The 17288-nt window shown below is 38.8% G+C and overlaps 1 protein-coding gene across 1 annotated transcript; it reads right to left on the bottom strand.

Annotated features, from left to right (window-relative positions):
- Window positions 1-1489: 1489 nt before the first annotated feature.
- Window positions 1490-16434, bottom strand: WEE1 (WEE1 G2 checkpoint kinase). The gene is made up of 11 exons (XM_004369639.1): window positions 15601-16434; window positions 13936-14141; window positions 13395-13458; window positions 13025-13197; window positions 12414-12535; window positions 8073-8219; window positions 5598-5693; window positions 5423-5508; window positions 4338-4508; window positions 4100-4245; window positions 1490-2821 (listed from the first exon to the last, which is right to left on the bottom strand). Exons 1-11 carry the CDS (start codon window positions 16174-16176, stop codon window positions 2668-2670), a joined length of 1941 nt encoding a protein of 646 aa, XP_004369696.1. The 5' UTR covers window positions 16177-16434; the 3' UTR covers window positions 1490-2667.
- Window positions 16435-17288: the final 854 nt, after the last annotated feature.

The following is a 17288-nucleotide window of genomic DNA, read 5'->3' as shown; positions in this document are numbered from 1 at the left end:
ATACCTGTCTCAAACAAGTCTCTACATTTTAAACTTTCTGGAAAAATTTTCAATGCCTCAATATTAGCACTTGTAGTCCCCACCCCACCTCCCTCCTGTTGCTATTCTTACAATGTGTTCTCATCCTTTGTTATAAATACAGAAACCATGGTGTTTCCATCTAGATCCCCATCACCTTGTTTCCATCTACAACAGGGTCCTAGTTCAGGACCTCCGTACTCTTATCCTACACTAATACAATGGCCTTAAAACAAGTCTAAACAAAATCCCCTGGATCATTTCTCCAATCTACCAATATCTTCCCCAAATATGTAATTGTTCTTTGAGCTATCATTCTACTTTATACAATCCCTCCAACACAGCATTATTTGTTTACGTAAGTCTCTTCTATTTTATCCAAGTCCCTAGTGGGCAGACTACTTGTTACTGGTCTCTGGTCTACCACATAGAACGTATTCAATGTAAGTATGCTGTGTTGATTATGAGTTGAACTCTGGTATCAGCTTTCAGATGGCTTAAGAATTCCCTCTTTGAACACCAGCGATCTATTCTTAAACAGTACGTGATAAATTTACTGCAAATTTTGATAAAAAACACCCGAACTTTTCTTTGAAGCCAGTGAACTGGAAAAATGCAAATAACTTGGGGTGATCATAATGAACACCAATTATCATAATCTTTTTATAGCTGTCTTCAGTGGCTACTAAAATGCGTAAGACTTACCTGCTCCAGTCAATGCAGCTTTTATCACCCCGCCAGTTTTTATATCTAATTTATGCATCTACTCCAATTCCTCTCATTCCTCTAAATTGTGCTTTTTAAGATGCCACAGACTTAAAAGCTAAAATGCTCAAGCTTGTTAGAAATGTTTATAGCAGGAAGAAATAGATTCCAATCAAAAGCCAGTGAAGTACCCATGATCAAACCACAAGGATCTTGTGGCATCCATGTTTTTCTGCTCTAAGGCCTTTATTGTTTACTCTCTGGTTCTAAACTACATCAGATAAAGATGTCACAGGAATTAGCACTGCATCTCTTCAACTTGCACACTCAATTCCTAAAGCCATCTAGCTTAGGGAGACTTAAAACGCTCCTGAATTTAAAGTTCTCTTCTGCGAATGACTCAGTCCAAATTATAGTCTTATCTATTGTATTCACACTTAATAATTTACACCTATTTTAAATTACGCTTATACCACATTTCTAGCAAGTCAGATGCATAATATGCAATGGAATATAAAAATATTAAATAAATGCTTATAATGGCAAATAGAAAACATTCAAGTTTTGCTGTTTTCCTGGATAAATTTTTCTTGAATGCGGAAATATAACTAAGGTGGACTAAAGCCCATCATTTATAGTCAATATGTTTCATATATATTAAAAAGGTGCCCACTGCTCTTAGTACTTTATATACATTATACCCTACACTTTATAATGTAGCTATAATGGAGATAAAATTGTAAAAAACAGGTAACCACAAAGATTGAGACAATTAAGGTAAGCTCAGAGTGACTTTTAATATGCCAATTAATGTTAATTAAAACACAAGTCAAACAGACAAGTGCAAAGATGTTTTAAACCAAAATTAACGAGGAAACAAGCAATAGTCAAATTCTATTTTTTGTAACATCTGTTAGCCTGTATTTATTAGTCCAATGGCTAATCACGGATAAAATATATTTTGTGAAAAACTTGGAATAGTCAGAAGTCATTCTGGCATTTCAAACAGCTATATACAGTACTAGTTTATATACACAAATATTGAAGAGAAACCAAGCAAAACATTTAAAAACAGAGTAATAATACAATCAAGTACAAAACTTGGGGGGAGGGAGGAGACATTTTTAAAAAGTCAGGCAAGGAAATTACCAGGAAAAATTACAAAACCAGTAATAATTATACTACATTAATACAGCGTTCCAAAGGGGGGAAAAGGTGCATTTTTCCAATGCACTAGCTTCAAAGTTCAAAGGAATAAAAGGAAATTGCTGCTTTTCATCAAGAGCAGCTTATATATTTCACATAATTATTTCAAAAGAAAGCCTATTAACAACAATGATTGTTTAATGCTACAATTTTACAGCAAAGACAAAACTAAAATAGCAGCAAATTCACAAGGCATACTTCCACAGAATTATCATTCCATGGTTCATGCAATGCCTACAAAGTGCTCCCAGTTGGATATACAAGTAAAATTCACAAGTCAACAAAGAAAAGAAATATAAGATTGACACACAGGTACACTGAAGGCTAAGTAGTACTCAGTCTCTTAGCATTTCCCTTTTCAAAGGGAGAATGTATTTGTAATAAAGCCCTTGAGTCCTTCTTACAGGTCACTACGGGGAAAGATACCTTTTATTACAATGCAACAGCAAACTATAAGCAGCACACCACCACAGTGGTTAACCCTGGGAAGGCTGGTGTAACATCCAACAGTGACTGACAACCTACAGAAGTCAGACTGGTAAGACTAGCAGAAAGCCTGATAAACAATGGTCAAAATAGAGCTTTCAACTGTAATTCACAAATAAAAGTCCTAGAAGGCATTTCAGTAAAACTACTGACACCAATTGAGAAAGTTAATTGCAAACTGGATTCTAGCAGTGATTTCAACCTAGCTTCCTCTTGTCACAGTTTTCTGGGGGGAGGTGGGAAATGAGTAGTTCAGTATATAGTAAGGCTGACAGAGCGATTCATTTTCTTTCCAATAAGTCGAGATGTTCTATTACTCTGGGTGGTGGACCTAGTGGCCATTCGGTCAGTGAAGAGTGCTCTTTCCTCAGCTGCAGCTTTTGCCATCTGAGCTTTCTTGAGTTCTCTAAGAATATAAAAATAGGAACAAGACCTTTCACTTATTGTATTAATTGTAGGAAGGAATCCTAAGAGGCCAACAAATTGTATTACCAGACAGGAGATTTTCGTACGCCATCACTATTCTAAGATACAAATGAGGAAAGGAAAATATAACAGGAAATGTTAGCTTCTGCTCCAACAATTTAAATTTATGAAATTACTTTACTTTGTGCTTTTAAGATTAAAATACCATATATACTTGGGCACAATGATGAAAGTTAACAGAGATGCTAGTAATGACTTTGGGTCTTAATAAAAAAATAATTTCAAATAAAACTCCATATTGTCAATTTGTCTTTACATAATAGAGACGATGGTTACACAACTCGAAGAATGTAATCAATGTCACTGAATTCTACACATGGAAAGTGTTGAACTGGTGTATGCTGTGCTGTGTAGATTCTGAACAAGAAAACTAAAATAAAATAGATTATATAAAAAAACAGATGAAAGCAAAGTTTTACTTATTTGTATGAACAAGATGGACGTCAAATTAGTGGCAATTTAACCTTTTAATATTTCAAGTCAGTTTCATTAGGTTAGAATCAAAATGGTAGAAATAAAGCAAAAGAATCAGAAATGTGATCTGTGGTTACTTAATACCCTCCAGTATTATTCCTCTTTTGATAAACATTATCATTCCAAACCAGCTTCCCCCTAATGTCAAACGTTATTCAGGTTAAACAGGAGAATCATCTAATCGACACTGGGGCCCTAGTGGCGTAGTGGTTAGGCATTTGGCTGCTAACCAAAAAGTTGGCAGTTCGAATCCACCAGCCTTTCTTTGGAAACCCTATGGGGTCAGTTCTACTCTGTGCTATAGGGTTGCTATGAGTCAGAACTGACTCAACGGCAACAGGTTTGTTTGTTTTTTTTTAATCGACATTATTTTCACCCATTCATAAAAACAAGTAGAATAGAATGTTGCAAGAAAAATGTTAATTTACAGTGATAGTTTGGGAAGAAAAAACTGATATAGCCTTACTTAGTTTTTGTTGTGATTTAGGGCTTGGGGATTATCACCACTTGCAAACATAAGCTAGTCTTAAATGTTTTTAAGTTCAAAATTTCAAATCTCAGAAAAAAATACAAATAGGTCAAATATTAATTTAAGAGTCCCTAAACTTTCACTGTATAACATGCCAAACTACTACATCCTTTGCTAAAAGAAAGCCTAAGCTGTGTCTCTCAACAGAATCAGAGAACAAGAAAGTGAAAACAAAACAAACCAATCCTCACTTACTTCTGCAAAAGTGAATTTTTGAACTTTTCAGCATTCAATTCTATTCGTAATTGTTCTGCGCTCTTTCTAGAAGCAGAGAGCAATACTGAATGCTTCACCAGTGCCATTGCTGAAGGTCTTCTCTCTGGATCTGGATGAATCATAACCTTATAAAAAGAAGTAAAATTAAGGTAAAAACATGCAATTTAATAAAACATTAAATCATGTTAGTAAAATGTTTCATATATAAAACGCTCACTTTTAGCAATTCTGTAAATTCTTGGGAAAGTACTTGTGGTATCCGAGGTAATCTACCCTGTCTGATTTCATGCCATTGGTCTCCATTTCTGGGAAGAGGTTCAGCACCAGCAGCACATACTACCGTGAGGGCAAGGGCAAAAATATCTGCTTTTGGTAAATGGGTATAGTTCTGTAAAATTAAAAAACAAAAAGCATTTTTATTTTTCAAGGGAATGTAAAAATGATCAAAATAAAGTCATATCATACTTAAATGAGAATTTAGATGAGAAACAGAACTAAATTAAAATGTTCCAAGGCCACATCTAGATTAAGATCTATTCAAGGATTTCAAAATAACACATTATAGGGGAGATTTATATTTTAATTACTAAGTAATATACATCGGGGGATGGGGAGGATTTAAAAACCATCTAAAAGTGAAAGCCTTTTCTTTTCTCACTAGCCCAATCCAATTCTCAGAAGAAACTGCTATCCCTCTAGGGGCATTCATATGCAAACACAAAACATATGCACACTGACAAGTTACAAATATACATATACATAATAAAGCAGACAAATATACATATAAAAAGAGCAATGGGGTCATACCATTTATTGTTCCATTTTCATTTAAAACTCTATCATCAAATGATGTGTCACTTTTTAAATTTATCTATCCCTTATTAGTAAATTCTTATTTACACTGTTTTCAATTTGTGTCAGTATATAAATATTTTTGTAGGAGAGAACCCTAGAAGTGGAAATCGAGCCAAAAGAGTATGTGCTTTTAAAATGTTGACAGATACTAATACTTTGATCTCCAAAAAGGCTATGACATTTTAAATTTCCACCAGCAGTGTATGAAAGCATCTACTTCATCACAACTCTACCACTTCCGAATTATTAATTATTTTATATATTTATATATTATTATATAATTATTGACTCTTCCTAGATAAAATACCCTCAGTTCTGATTGTTTATATTTTCTATTTTGTCACTATCCTACTAGTTATTAACTTAAAATTTTCATACATCTGAATTGATATTCTGCTATCAACTGGTGTTACAAAGCAAACAATATTTTTAAAAGAGAAAATTTACCTCCTGCAAAACTTCGTTTGCAAGAAAACGACTATCACCCTCTTCAACTTGTGGACTAGATATCCTTGTTACATGCCCAAGATCACCTAGAAGTGTTGGAAAAATTATAGTCGAATTAAAAACAAAACAATCTTCTCTTTTTATTGTAAGGTAATACTTTAGTTTTCTTTCTTACCTATTTTAAACATAACCTTGTTGGATGCCCAGTCATCTTCATCTCCTTCTTCAGAGGCAGCATTTGGGATTGAGGTTCGAGATATGAAGATATTACCTGTCAAATAGTTAATTATGTAAGTCACACTAACAATAGCATAACCAGAGTTCACAAACAAGGCTATACATCAGAATCATCTACAAAGCATTTAAAAATACAGGTTCTCCTGTTCTACCCCAAGCCCAACTGGGGACCAGGGCTTTATTTTCTAGGAATATATTTCCTAGAGTAGCTCTGATCCCTGAACACTCAGAACCCAATAAACTAGATCCTTAACATTCGCTTACTGATCTTCAGCAGTTTTAATTATGAACAATAAAAAGGCCATAAACGTTGCAATCTGTGATGCTACTAAAGCACAAATTTTAATCTAACGCTACAAGATTGACATGAAAAAGAACCAGTCGTTTAACTCGTGGTGTAGCTGGCCATACTGCATTACACCCCAATATGACTTTGTGGTTCCTTCTATACACATACTACATACACCATCTTTTTCTTTCAAACTCAGGCAAGCTCATGATTAACATAACTTTTAGAGGCAGATTCATTTTAATAATTTTATCAATATAGTACTAAATTTACAAACGTTACGTTTATGGAAGTCCTATTTCTACTTATACTTTACTTACAGGGCAATTTATTTTATGGTGACATTTATAAATCTGAAGATTTTTAAACTTCATATCTCAATATTTTCAAATTTTGTATCTTATAAAAGTGTCTACTATATTTGGCTGACACTTAACACAAGATCTGAGTAAACTGACATTTACGCCATCAGTTCAAATTTTTTGTTTCCTTTTTGAAAATAAAAATTTTGGTGAGTTGTTAATTTACAGATAAGATATTCTTCACATAAACCATAAAGTTAAAAGATAAATTGAGTAAAATGACTTAAAATTCCTATGCGTCAACATACATTTCTATAGATTTTAAAAACTCCTTAAGTTCAACCTACAAATGTCTAGCCTAAAATACTTGAGTCCATCAACCTTTCAGTCATAACTTCCAATTTATAGGAAAAATGGGGAAGAAACGAACAAACTAAAAGATACCACAAGGAAGCAACCAGTCAAATCCAGAAAGGACATCATACAAGACAAGCCCTGTATCAAAAGCAAAGGGTGAAACCTAAAAAAGAAAAACGGATATAACCGAATGCAATGCATGGTCCTGAACTGGATACTAGTTTAGACAAATTGTCAAGAACGTAGGTCAACTGGAAAAAATTTTGATATGCTCTGACTATTAGATGAGATGAAAATGTACTGAAATGGAAAGGTAGAGTAGTTGACTTAAAAAAACTAGGTAGTAAAATAGTGTGTACATTGTTATTTTGATAAAACGAGAAGGATTTGCACTAAGACATTACTGTAGAATTTACTTGCATCCTTCTAAAAATGCAGTTATAAACATAAAGCCCATGCCATTTTGTTTTATGAATAATACAGTTACATGTTTATTCTCTTTTATAGGCTAGAAATACCACCATGTTTGCACAACACTTAAATTTTCAAAGCATTTTCACATCTCAGGATGTTCTAGTAACAGCACAGGCATTATTTTATAATTGTAGTCCCAAAGTTTAATAAAAAAGTGGGGATTTAATTTTTTTAAATCTGGCTTGTTACTCCTTCTACAACAAATGTTTGTTTCCACTTAACCTAAAATTACGCAGGCCTACACCTCGATAGTACCACTGTTCATGTCCTAAGCTCTTTATAAGGTTTAAAAAAGAATATTCTGAGGTTGTTCTGAGCCACAGTACGGTCAGTCTACTGAAACTAGTTAGGTATTTACATATAAAATTTATATATAAAAATCATCAGTAATTTTTTAGCTGAAAAATGATATAACAGTAAAGGGAAAAAACAAAACCACTATATTCCTATACTCTGCAGCCCTAATTCACTTCCAATCTTTTTTTATGTGGTTATTATCATAATACACGTGCCATTTTGTTTTCTGACTCATACAGTAACAACTTCACTATTTCTTTTATGGACTAGAAATACCGCTACATTGGTACAGCACTTAAGTTTTCAATACATTTTCACATGTCTCATTTTATCATAGTAACCATGTTAACAGCACCAGCGTTGATTTTATAATTATGGTTCTGTAGCCAAGTAGAAGAATTAGGCTTTAAGTACAGGTTCTTAGTCTCCCCATCTGACTCCCACTGAAACTGTGATTCCTATAGGATGCAACAATTTTTTTCTAGCTTTTAATAAAAATAAGTTTTTTACCTCAAATCTTTTGGGAAGAGGTAAATAGAGATCATAAAACGATACTAATAAGTGGGTCAAAGGCCTTTTAAAGCTAACGATGAAAAACATAACAGGATGTATAAATGTTTTCATACTGTTCTAATGAAGTAATTTATTTTCTATAACCCCAAAAAACACAGGTCAGAGGATCTGTAATACTTACTAGGTTTTATATCCATGTGAACCAAAGACATTGAATGAATATACTTCAAGCCTCGGCCAACTTGCAAAAGGAGATCCTTCAACTCTGCTTCTTTAAAGTAACTCATGCTTCTGTAGTTTTCACTTATGGCATCAGCCAAACTTCCACCTTACAAGACAGAAAAAGTTAGTATTTTCTCCTTTCTGAAATATTCTTATTTTCCTTCCTTCCAACTTTAGTGAATGACCATAGATTTAGTCAAGAAATTCACATTTTATAGGACCTCCTCCCTTTGACCTACTTGTGAAATCAAAATTTTATTTATTCTTGCAATAGATAATAAACTCACATGGTACAAGATGCAATTTAAAGTCTCTCTCTCTCATTTGTGTAAACAGGAAGTGAAAAGAATACCTAAGACACTGACAACATAGGTTTACCCTGGTCAAGACAACCAGAGTAAACCTATGTTGTCAGTGTCTTAGATATTCTTTTCACTCCCTTTTTACACAAACGATAGTATATTTTCATTACCTTGTAGATAATTCTGTACCAATATATAAAGAACCACCCTTTCTTTCTTGTGTCTCCATAGAATTGCACTATGTAATTGAATGATAATGCATCAACCAATCCCCTAAAGATGGACATTTTAAAATTATTTCCAATTCTTTGCTATTATGGAAACCCTGGTGGTGCAATGGTTAAGCGCTATGGCTGCTAACCAAAAGGTCAGCAGTTTGAATCCACCAGGCGCTCCTTAGAAACTCTGGGGCAGTTCTACTCTGTCCTGTCGAGTAGCTATGAGTCAGAACGGCTTGACAGCAACAGTTTTTGTTTTTGCTATTATATATTACGGTCTAATGAATAACCTTGTACATTGGTCATTTCAGTTATTTAGCATCTGCTAGACATGGAATTGCTGGGCAAAAGGCAAGAGAGTACTTGTAATATTTGTATACATATGTGTACACATACACATTGTCTCAAACACAGTCTCCCACAAAGAAGGCTGTACCAATTTATACTTCCACCATCAGTGTATGAGAATACCTGCTTCCCCACACCCTTGACAACAGTCTACAAATTTTATAGGTAAAAACTAGTATCTTAGTAGTTTTAATTTATATTACTCTTAACATGAATGAGAACATCAACCTGCTTTTATAGAATTAGCCAAACCAATCAGCTAATTTGTTTATACATTAAAAAGCTTTAGACATGGCCCCCAGACTCTGTTAATCCAGAACGAAAACCATCCCCAAAGCCAACTCTTCAGACAAAGATTAGACTGGACTATAAAACATACAATAATACTCGTGAAAAGTGTGCTTCTTAGTTCAAGTAGATACACGAGACTAAATGGGCAGCTCCTGTCCAGAAGCGAGATGAGAAGGCAGAAATGGATAGAAGCTGGTTGAATGGACATGGGAAATCCGCGGAGTGTGCTGTCACATTATAGGGATAGCAACTAGGGTCACATAACAATACGTGTATAAATTTTTGTATGAGAAACTAACTTAAGCTGTAAACTTTTACCTAAAGCACAGTAAAAAATAAAAAGCTTTTAAAAAAATAAAGTTTATACTTTATCTCAGAAGCAATGAATTTTGCTGAAAAACAAAAAACTGCTTAAAGCTTAAGAATAATAAAATCAGAATCAACAGGGTAATTAAAATCAAGAAAGTCAATGATACTAACAGGTTCTAGAATTTGAACAAGAATGAATATCAAAATGTTAAATGTGTTATAAAAACACACACCTGACTATCTTAAGCTTAAGTATGTTCTCCATACATAACTTATATGAATCTTGAACAGGGAGAAAAAAGGGCCCTAGATGGGAGCAGGACAATAAGCCTGTCCTTAGACAGGGCAGGCTTAGATCAAGTCTGGTATGAAAGGATATGGCTACTTCCCTTTTTAGTGGGTTCAACAACTATAACCCAAACAAACCAAACCCATTGCCATCAAGTCAATTCCCACTCATAGCGACCCTATAGGACAGAGGAGAACTGTCCCATAGGGTTTCCAATGAACGCCTGGGTGGACTCAAAACTGCGGACCCTTTGGTTAGCAGCCATAACTCTTAACCACTATGCCACCAGGGTTTCCGCCAACAACTATAGCTGAGTCGATTCCTTCTGAGTTGCTAAAGGGAGGAGGAGTGGGAAGAGCAAAACACTTATCTGACATTTCAGATTCTCTTCCCCTATTATCATTTTTCTAAACTTCTTTATCCAGGGTAGAAATTCAGAAATGTCACCAAACCAAGATAAAAGGCTTAAAATGCAAACAAAATAATAAATAATAAGAAATAAGAAATAATAAAGAAATTCAGTCACAATAAAGTATAATCAGTTAATCAACAGGTATAAATGATTGATAACAGAATCCCTTCCCTATGAAACTGCAGAAAAAGACTCAGGGAAATCCAGGAATGGTGGAAAAGGAAAACAAAAGATAAGAAAAGGACTATCTCAGGACTATGTCTAGATAGGCTTATTTTCCTTTATCTAAGGAGGAACAAAGCAGCTGCGGTTTCTGGTTCCCGTACATCTTTTTGTTTTCTGAAGACTTACTTCTTTATAAAGAAGCTTTCTTCCTAGAGAATTCTTTAAAAACTTTTGATCACATATTATAAGAATACCTTTAACATATTAAAGTTATCTTTATATGAGATTTTTTTATACTGCTCCAAAATAATAAATTATTTCTAAAACATTATTTTTGTAATCTGTAAGATAAGGTCTTTGCAATGTGAAAAGGTAGCAAGACCACTCACTCCTCCCTATCTGCTAGGCTCAAGAGCATTTTCTCAAAATTATCTGAATTACACAACCATGTATCTGGCAGGTCATTATAAATTTGTGATCCCTGAACACCTACTGAAATAGTAAAGAGAACACCCAGATCAACAAGGTGAGAAGAAGGCAGAAAGCAACCAAAAGGAGATGTGGGAGTCCTGGTCACACAGTGGTTAAGTGCTTGGCTGCTAACCAAAATGTTGGCAGTTCGAATCCACCACCCATTTCTTGAAAACTCTATGGGGCAGTCCTACTCTGTCCTGTAGGGTCACTGTGAGTCACAATCGACTCGAGGGCAACAGGTTTTTAGCAAATATGGAACGGAGAAGACATTATATAGTCAAAGTCAAATTGTTTTATATTAACCTAAAAATGAGGGTTAAGAAACAGACTAGTCCGCAAGGTCACGGGACATAGCTACATAAACATTGTGATGGTATGAATGGAAACATTTCAAGACCTGTGTGAAACAAACTAGCAGCAATCAATGCTGTATACTGAGGCTCTTTCAAGTGTAGAGAACTAATAAAATGACAACTAGGACTCAGATTTAAGAAATGATCTTTTACTTCTGTTTGTTCATTGTTTTTTAATGTGGAAAACTTGAATCCACTACCTACACTCCTTATTTATTCACAAGCTATGAGTTGGTTGGTTTTATCTAAGGAAAAAATGAGACGCAATAAAATTAAATCTTTGCTGTCTCAAGTGTTCATTAAATTCTAAATTCTCTAATACTCACAGAAGAGATACAAAAATAAAAATCCATTATATAGAAACCAAAGATCTGTGTATATAATAACAGATCTCTAAAGTATCAGAATTCAGACTGAGACTTTGGTAAAGATTTAATGGAAAAGAAGGGACACGAGTTGGCCCTATAAGGGCTTATTAAAACTGAAAGCTAGACAGAGTTCCAAAGTTGAAACCTATACACGCTTGTTTATTTATTTATGGGGGGGGGGACCAGCTAGAGAACTAAAGTGCGTAACTTACTTAACAGAGGATACTTAGTGGATTCTAATGGTAAACTAGTTCAGATAGACGAAGTGGGGCAAGACTGCAGAATGCCTTGAGTGACTGGCTCAGTTCAGATCAATAGAGAGTCACTGTCATTTTATGAGTAACCAACATCTGTATTAGCAGTGCACATAATGAAATGGAAAGGAAAGGCTAGGTGCAAGAAAAATTCATTCAACAAAACAGTTTATTAACAACTATGTGCTCCCCCCACTAGGCGAGGTGCTAGAGATACTAAAATATATATAGCAAGGCCCCTGTCCTCTCAAAAAGCCCAATTTGAGTGACAGGCACATAAATAATATGCACAGTACTACCAAGGTATGTACAAGGTACTTCAGGAGGGACAGGGTTTTCAATCTTTAAACATACAGGTAGGCATTATTTGTATTTGAATTCGTATTAGGCATCTGATCTCTGAATTTACAAGAGTGAAAAAAAAAACCAGAAAAAGAACAAGACTTTAAATAACAATACACACTTCCTCGGTGTTCACTTTCTCACAAGTTTACCAGAGAACCATTTCATTACTTACCATTACAATATTCATTCTGTATAAGCATATGATCATCTTCTGCCCATGCAGAGAAATATCGAACCACATGAAAATGTTGTCCAAGCACTGCATGAGCATATACTTCTCTCAAAGCATTCTGCCTAAGAGAAATTTGAGATTAATATAATGGTAAATCATTTTTATTTAAGCCTAAACTGAATTTATCTGAAACTCTGTAAAATAAATGTGACTTCTGTATTCTACAGTTATGGTGAAGCACAACTTGCTTTAGAGGGGAGGTGAGTCTCAATGAGATTTTCCCAAAGGCTTCCATTAAAGAAGAATGTTACAAAGAAGGAATCTTGCTGGCTGTAGAACTCAGGAAAGATTAGATCCTTTTTACTGTGAATTCATGGATGCTGATTCGAAATAAGAAATTTAAGTTAGGCTCCAAAATTAGACTACTCATTATTTTACCCAGTCCAATAAGAACCACTGGTACAAAATGAAAAGGATGTGATAAAATGATTAAATCATTACCATTTCTCAAAAGTTAAGAGCATTAAATACAGTGTTTGATCATCTAAAACTTTAATGTTTGTAACACCAAAAAGGACAAAAGAGCGAAAGACAAAATTTTTAATACATACTCATCAACAGAGCCAGCTAATGGCTTCTTTGACCGCTTAATGGCATAAATGCATCCATCCAGTCTCTTCACACACTTAAACACAGAACCAAATTCTCCAGAGCCAATTTTCTCTAGCTCATGAAATTCTGTTGTATACCGAGACTTCATGTTGCTTTCTGTAATTGTAATTCTCTGTAATAAAAAGTGTATCCACATACATATTACAAAGATATGAAAATGATTTTTTGCTATGGTGATAGGACTAAGTGTGAAGTTAAAAAAAACATTATACCTTACGTTTTAATGTTTGTTTAATGCTTCTATATAGTAACTTGTTAAGATGTAGAAAACCAAATTTCAGAAAGAATGAAAAAAAAAAAGCTATTTACTTTAGCAGGTCTTGTTTCATCTTCAAACTCATAATCACTGGCTTCCATGTCTTCACCACAAGAACTGAAAAAAAAAAAAAAAAAGTATTTTTCCAGCAATATATCTGACAGATTCATCAAGTAGAGATGTAAAACTTTATCTGATAATGTACAGCAAAACGGACTATCAATGAGATTAAAAACAGAAAAGCATGTAGTTAATTTTGCAATCACAAGATTAAGCGCAGGTGATTAAAATGTCACTGTTGAGATAAGTTCACTAACCAACAGCATCATATGCATCACAATTAAAGCCTTTCTAGGTACACTCTCATCGCCTCGTTTTTGACACCAGCAGATTTCCTTTAAGCTGTCTAGACTTTTTACTTCTTCTTTTCCGTAGTTGATTACCTCCCACCTATCTCCTGAGAATTAGGAGCTAGTAGTAGAAAAAAATTCAGAGCACAATCTTCCATGCCATTCAGACAAAACCCAATTTTATAAGTCTATCAAACCAATCTTGAGTGGTTTGGGGATCCAAACTGTTGAATAAATGACTTACTCATTCCAATATGTTCTCTTCCTCCGACGACACTGTCCTGAGGAATGAAGCAACACAGAATCCGGAGTAAAAGGATTAATATTCACTTGCGGCGTCTGTCGCATGTCAAATTCCCTTTTGCCTGATTTTTCTGAATTCATGAATAGAGAACCACCCCTGAGTTTAACAGAGCTGGAATCGATTCCTCGAGCTTTGGAAAGCAAACTCTAGGGAAGAAAAAAAGAGTTTTTTAGGATCCAAGTCCTACAGACAGTCAGCCTTCTCAACCTTAACATTCAACAAGCCTTTCACGCGGCTGAATGCTAGGTCAAAGCAACACACAAGCCTCTGTTGTAGTTCAAGCAAAATAAACAACGGCTAAGAAGTCTGAAGTTATCTACTAAACACCTTTTCTGAACAGGATAGCCAACTAAAATCGGTTTCCAACCCTAAAAAATAATATTTATTATTATTATTATTAACGTTCTTTATAGTGGCTAACAGTTAACAAACCCACCCTTTCAATACATCTAAAAATAAAAAGCAGTCAGTAAGGCCCGTAAGAGAGCCCCTCCCCTCTCCATCTAAATAAGGCTTTGCAAACCACCCTCACTGGACTCTTCACTTCCAGTGGGCTTTGCCTTGGGCAAATCGGTTGATAAACAGTAAAGCTCAAAAGCAAACGTATTTCCGAGGCTTATGAATAACGGTACATCGACGATAAAACGTATATTTTCCTATTAATCAATTCGATACTTGTCTGTATTTCGGAAAGTGTCCGTTTTAAGATCTGTTACTTCTCAGGTTTTAGAAATGGTAATCTGCATAACCCCTTGCCATTCAACAAATGCGTGCTAACGCCTACTTCAAGATACACCATCAGTAGTATAAAAGCATAAGGGATCCAAGCAACAATACTAATGCGGGCTTTTAGGGCTTGGATGTTACTAATCATTATGCTTAGAACCAAACTTGGGCACTACCCAAGAGGATAAACAAACGCTTACCCAATACTACGTCCAGAAAGAAGCTTAAACGCTACTGAGTTATTTATATGAGTATTCAGGGCTGTACGTGCTTGGAAGGTCGGCCTTTGCTTCTAAGTCAAAGGGCAAAACTTTCCCCTATATCACCATATGACATAAAACTATAAGCACATATACATATTTTAAACCGAATTCCTTCTGCGTGCGCCGCCCAAATTACAGGACCGACCACTGCGTTTAAAAGGCACCATATGGCTACGGCGCCCGAGAGTGTCAGGTGGCAAGGCCAGCGCTGCTCCAGCATCCTTCCAAACCACATTCTCGGTGCCACACTCGGGACTGACACGCTCGGGGCGGCCCAGACTCAACGGGCATTAAATCATCGGCCACCTGGACGGCGCCGATCAGCCCCTTTGAAAGATGAAGAAGTTCCAGACCAGGCTCATTGTTCAGTTACATAATCTTAACGGACAACTTCTGGGCAGGGCCAAAAAGTGGGGCGGCCAACTTTGTGTTGCGGCGCAGGAAAGCGAGCGGGGGTGCGGCCGGGCGGTTATGTAATTGAACCCGGGCAGCGGGGGCCCGCTCGGCTCCCGGCGCCGCGGCCTTTTTATAAGGCTAGGCTGGCGCGGGCTCGGGGTGTCCCAAGCGGGTCACCGAGGCCCCGGGGGCGCCGGCACCTTTCCGCACGTCCTCTCACCTTGGGGGTGTGCGGCGTGTCGAAAAGCCGCAGCTTACGGAAGGTCTTGTGCGGCGGCGTGCCCGGGTGGTCAGGCAGAGGCGAGCAGGGGCCCTCGCCGACCCGGCGCGCCCCGCAGCCCCGCGGGGACGCATCCCCCGGGCTGCCGCAACGCACCGGCGAGAACGAGCTGCCCAGGAAGTAGGCTGCCGCCGGCGACTTGACCGGAGACGAGGAGCCGAAGCCCTCCTCCTCCCACGAGTCGCCCTCGGCCCCGCCGCCAGCCCCGTCTGCGCCCGGACAGGCGCCCCCCAACAGCATGTCCTCCTCTAACTCCCCAGGACTGCCGGGGGCCGGGCCAGGCGAGCGGCGGCCCTCGGGCCCGGGCTCCGTGGGGCTCCGTGCGGGCGGCAGCGGCGAGTCGGGCTCCTGAAAGGCCGAGTCCTCTCCCGTGCTGTGGCCGCTGCCCTCCTCCTCCTCTTCTTCCTCCTCTTCCTCACAGTCGCTGCAGGGAGAGAAGATCAGCTTCTGCCGCAAGGTGCAGGAGGCCCCAGCGCGGCGGGGCGGCGGCGGCTGCTGTCGGCTCAGGAAGCTCATCTCTGCTCTGGGGCCGGGGCTGCGGGTGGGAGAGCCGGCGACTACGGAGTCCAGGACACGGCCAGCACAGGGGGCGGGTCCGCCACGTGCGACTGGGCGCGCCTGGTCGCCGCGGCTGCAGGCCTGAGCTGCGGCGGGCTGCGGCTCCGGAGCGCTCGGGGCTGCGGACGGCGGTGGCGGCGTTGGTGGTGGCGGCGCGGACTGTCCAGCAGAGGCGGGGCGGCCCAGGCGCCAAAGCTGGGGTCTCCGCAGGTCCAGTCTCAGGTTCGGGCTCCGCGGCTTCCCGCGACCGTTAATCACGTGAGAGCCCAGCCCACCAATCCCCGCCCAGTCCCGGGTTTGAAAAAAAAGGAGGGCGCGTCGTAGCGCGCGGAGGCGGGACTAGCTACGCGATTTTGGCGCGAACTCGCTGGCTACGCCCCACGCCGGGCGCCGGGCGAGGCCAGGGCGGGCCGCGGCGTTGTCGGCCTATGAAAGAGCCCCGGTGGCCAGGGGCCCTGTGGGTCGGGTATCGTAGACGGTCTTCTAATACCGGCAAAGAGAGCCTGGCTCGCCCTGGCCGAGTCGAGCTCGGGCCTAGATGCGGCCTTCTTGCTGCTCTGCGGGCGCCTAGGAGACCGAAGGAGGGCGGGCGGGGGTCGGCCGGGGCCGGCCGTGCGGCTCCAGCCGTGCCCATGGCTGACCAGCCTTGTGTCTAGCTTCTCTTAATGCCGACCGAAGGGACGCTGTGGGCGTGGCCATGGGCAGTCCTGTTCGGAGGTCGAGGTCTGAGCCGGGATGATGACTGAGGCCTCAGGACTTTTCTGAACTGTGTGAGCCGGTATGTTTAGGCCGAACAACGAAACCAACAAGAGTAAGGACACGCGAATTATCAAGGCAGGGACATTGGCTATGGGGGCAGCTTCTGAGCCTCAGTTTCCCCCGAGGTTAGCTGTTTGGGTCGAGTGTGGGTGTAGATAGTTGAGCTCTCCCATTTCGTCATCCCCTCTCCGTGTCCACAGTAAATATTATACCCTGACACAAAGCCAAGCGCCCACCACGCAACCACAGTATTTATATTTGTTTGTCAGCACGTGGGCAAGTGTTGGCAAAACCGATTGGCACAGCTCACT

This window comes from Trichechus manatus, unplaced genomic scaffold (genome assembly GCF_000243295.1).
Source record: "Trichechus manatus latirostris isolate Lorelei unplaced genomic scaffold, TriManLat1.0 scaffold00006, whole genome shotgun sequence".
Lineage (NCBI taxonomy): Eukaryota > Metazoa > Chordata > Mammalia > Sirenia > Trichechidae > Trichechus > Trichechus manatus.
The sequence above is the reverse complement of the archived record's forward strand: the minus strand, read 5'-3'. Positions and strand labels throughout refer to the sequence as shown.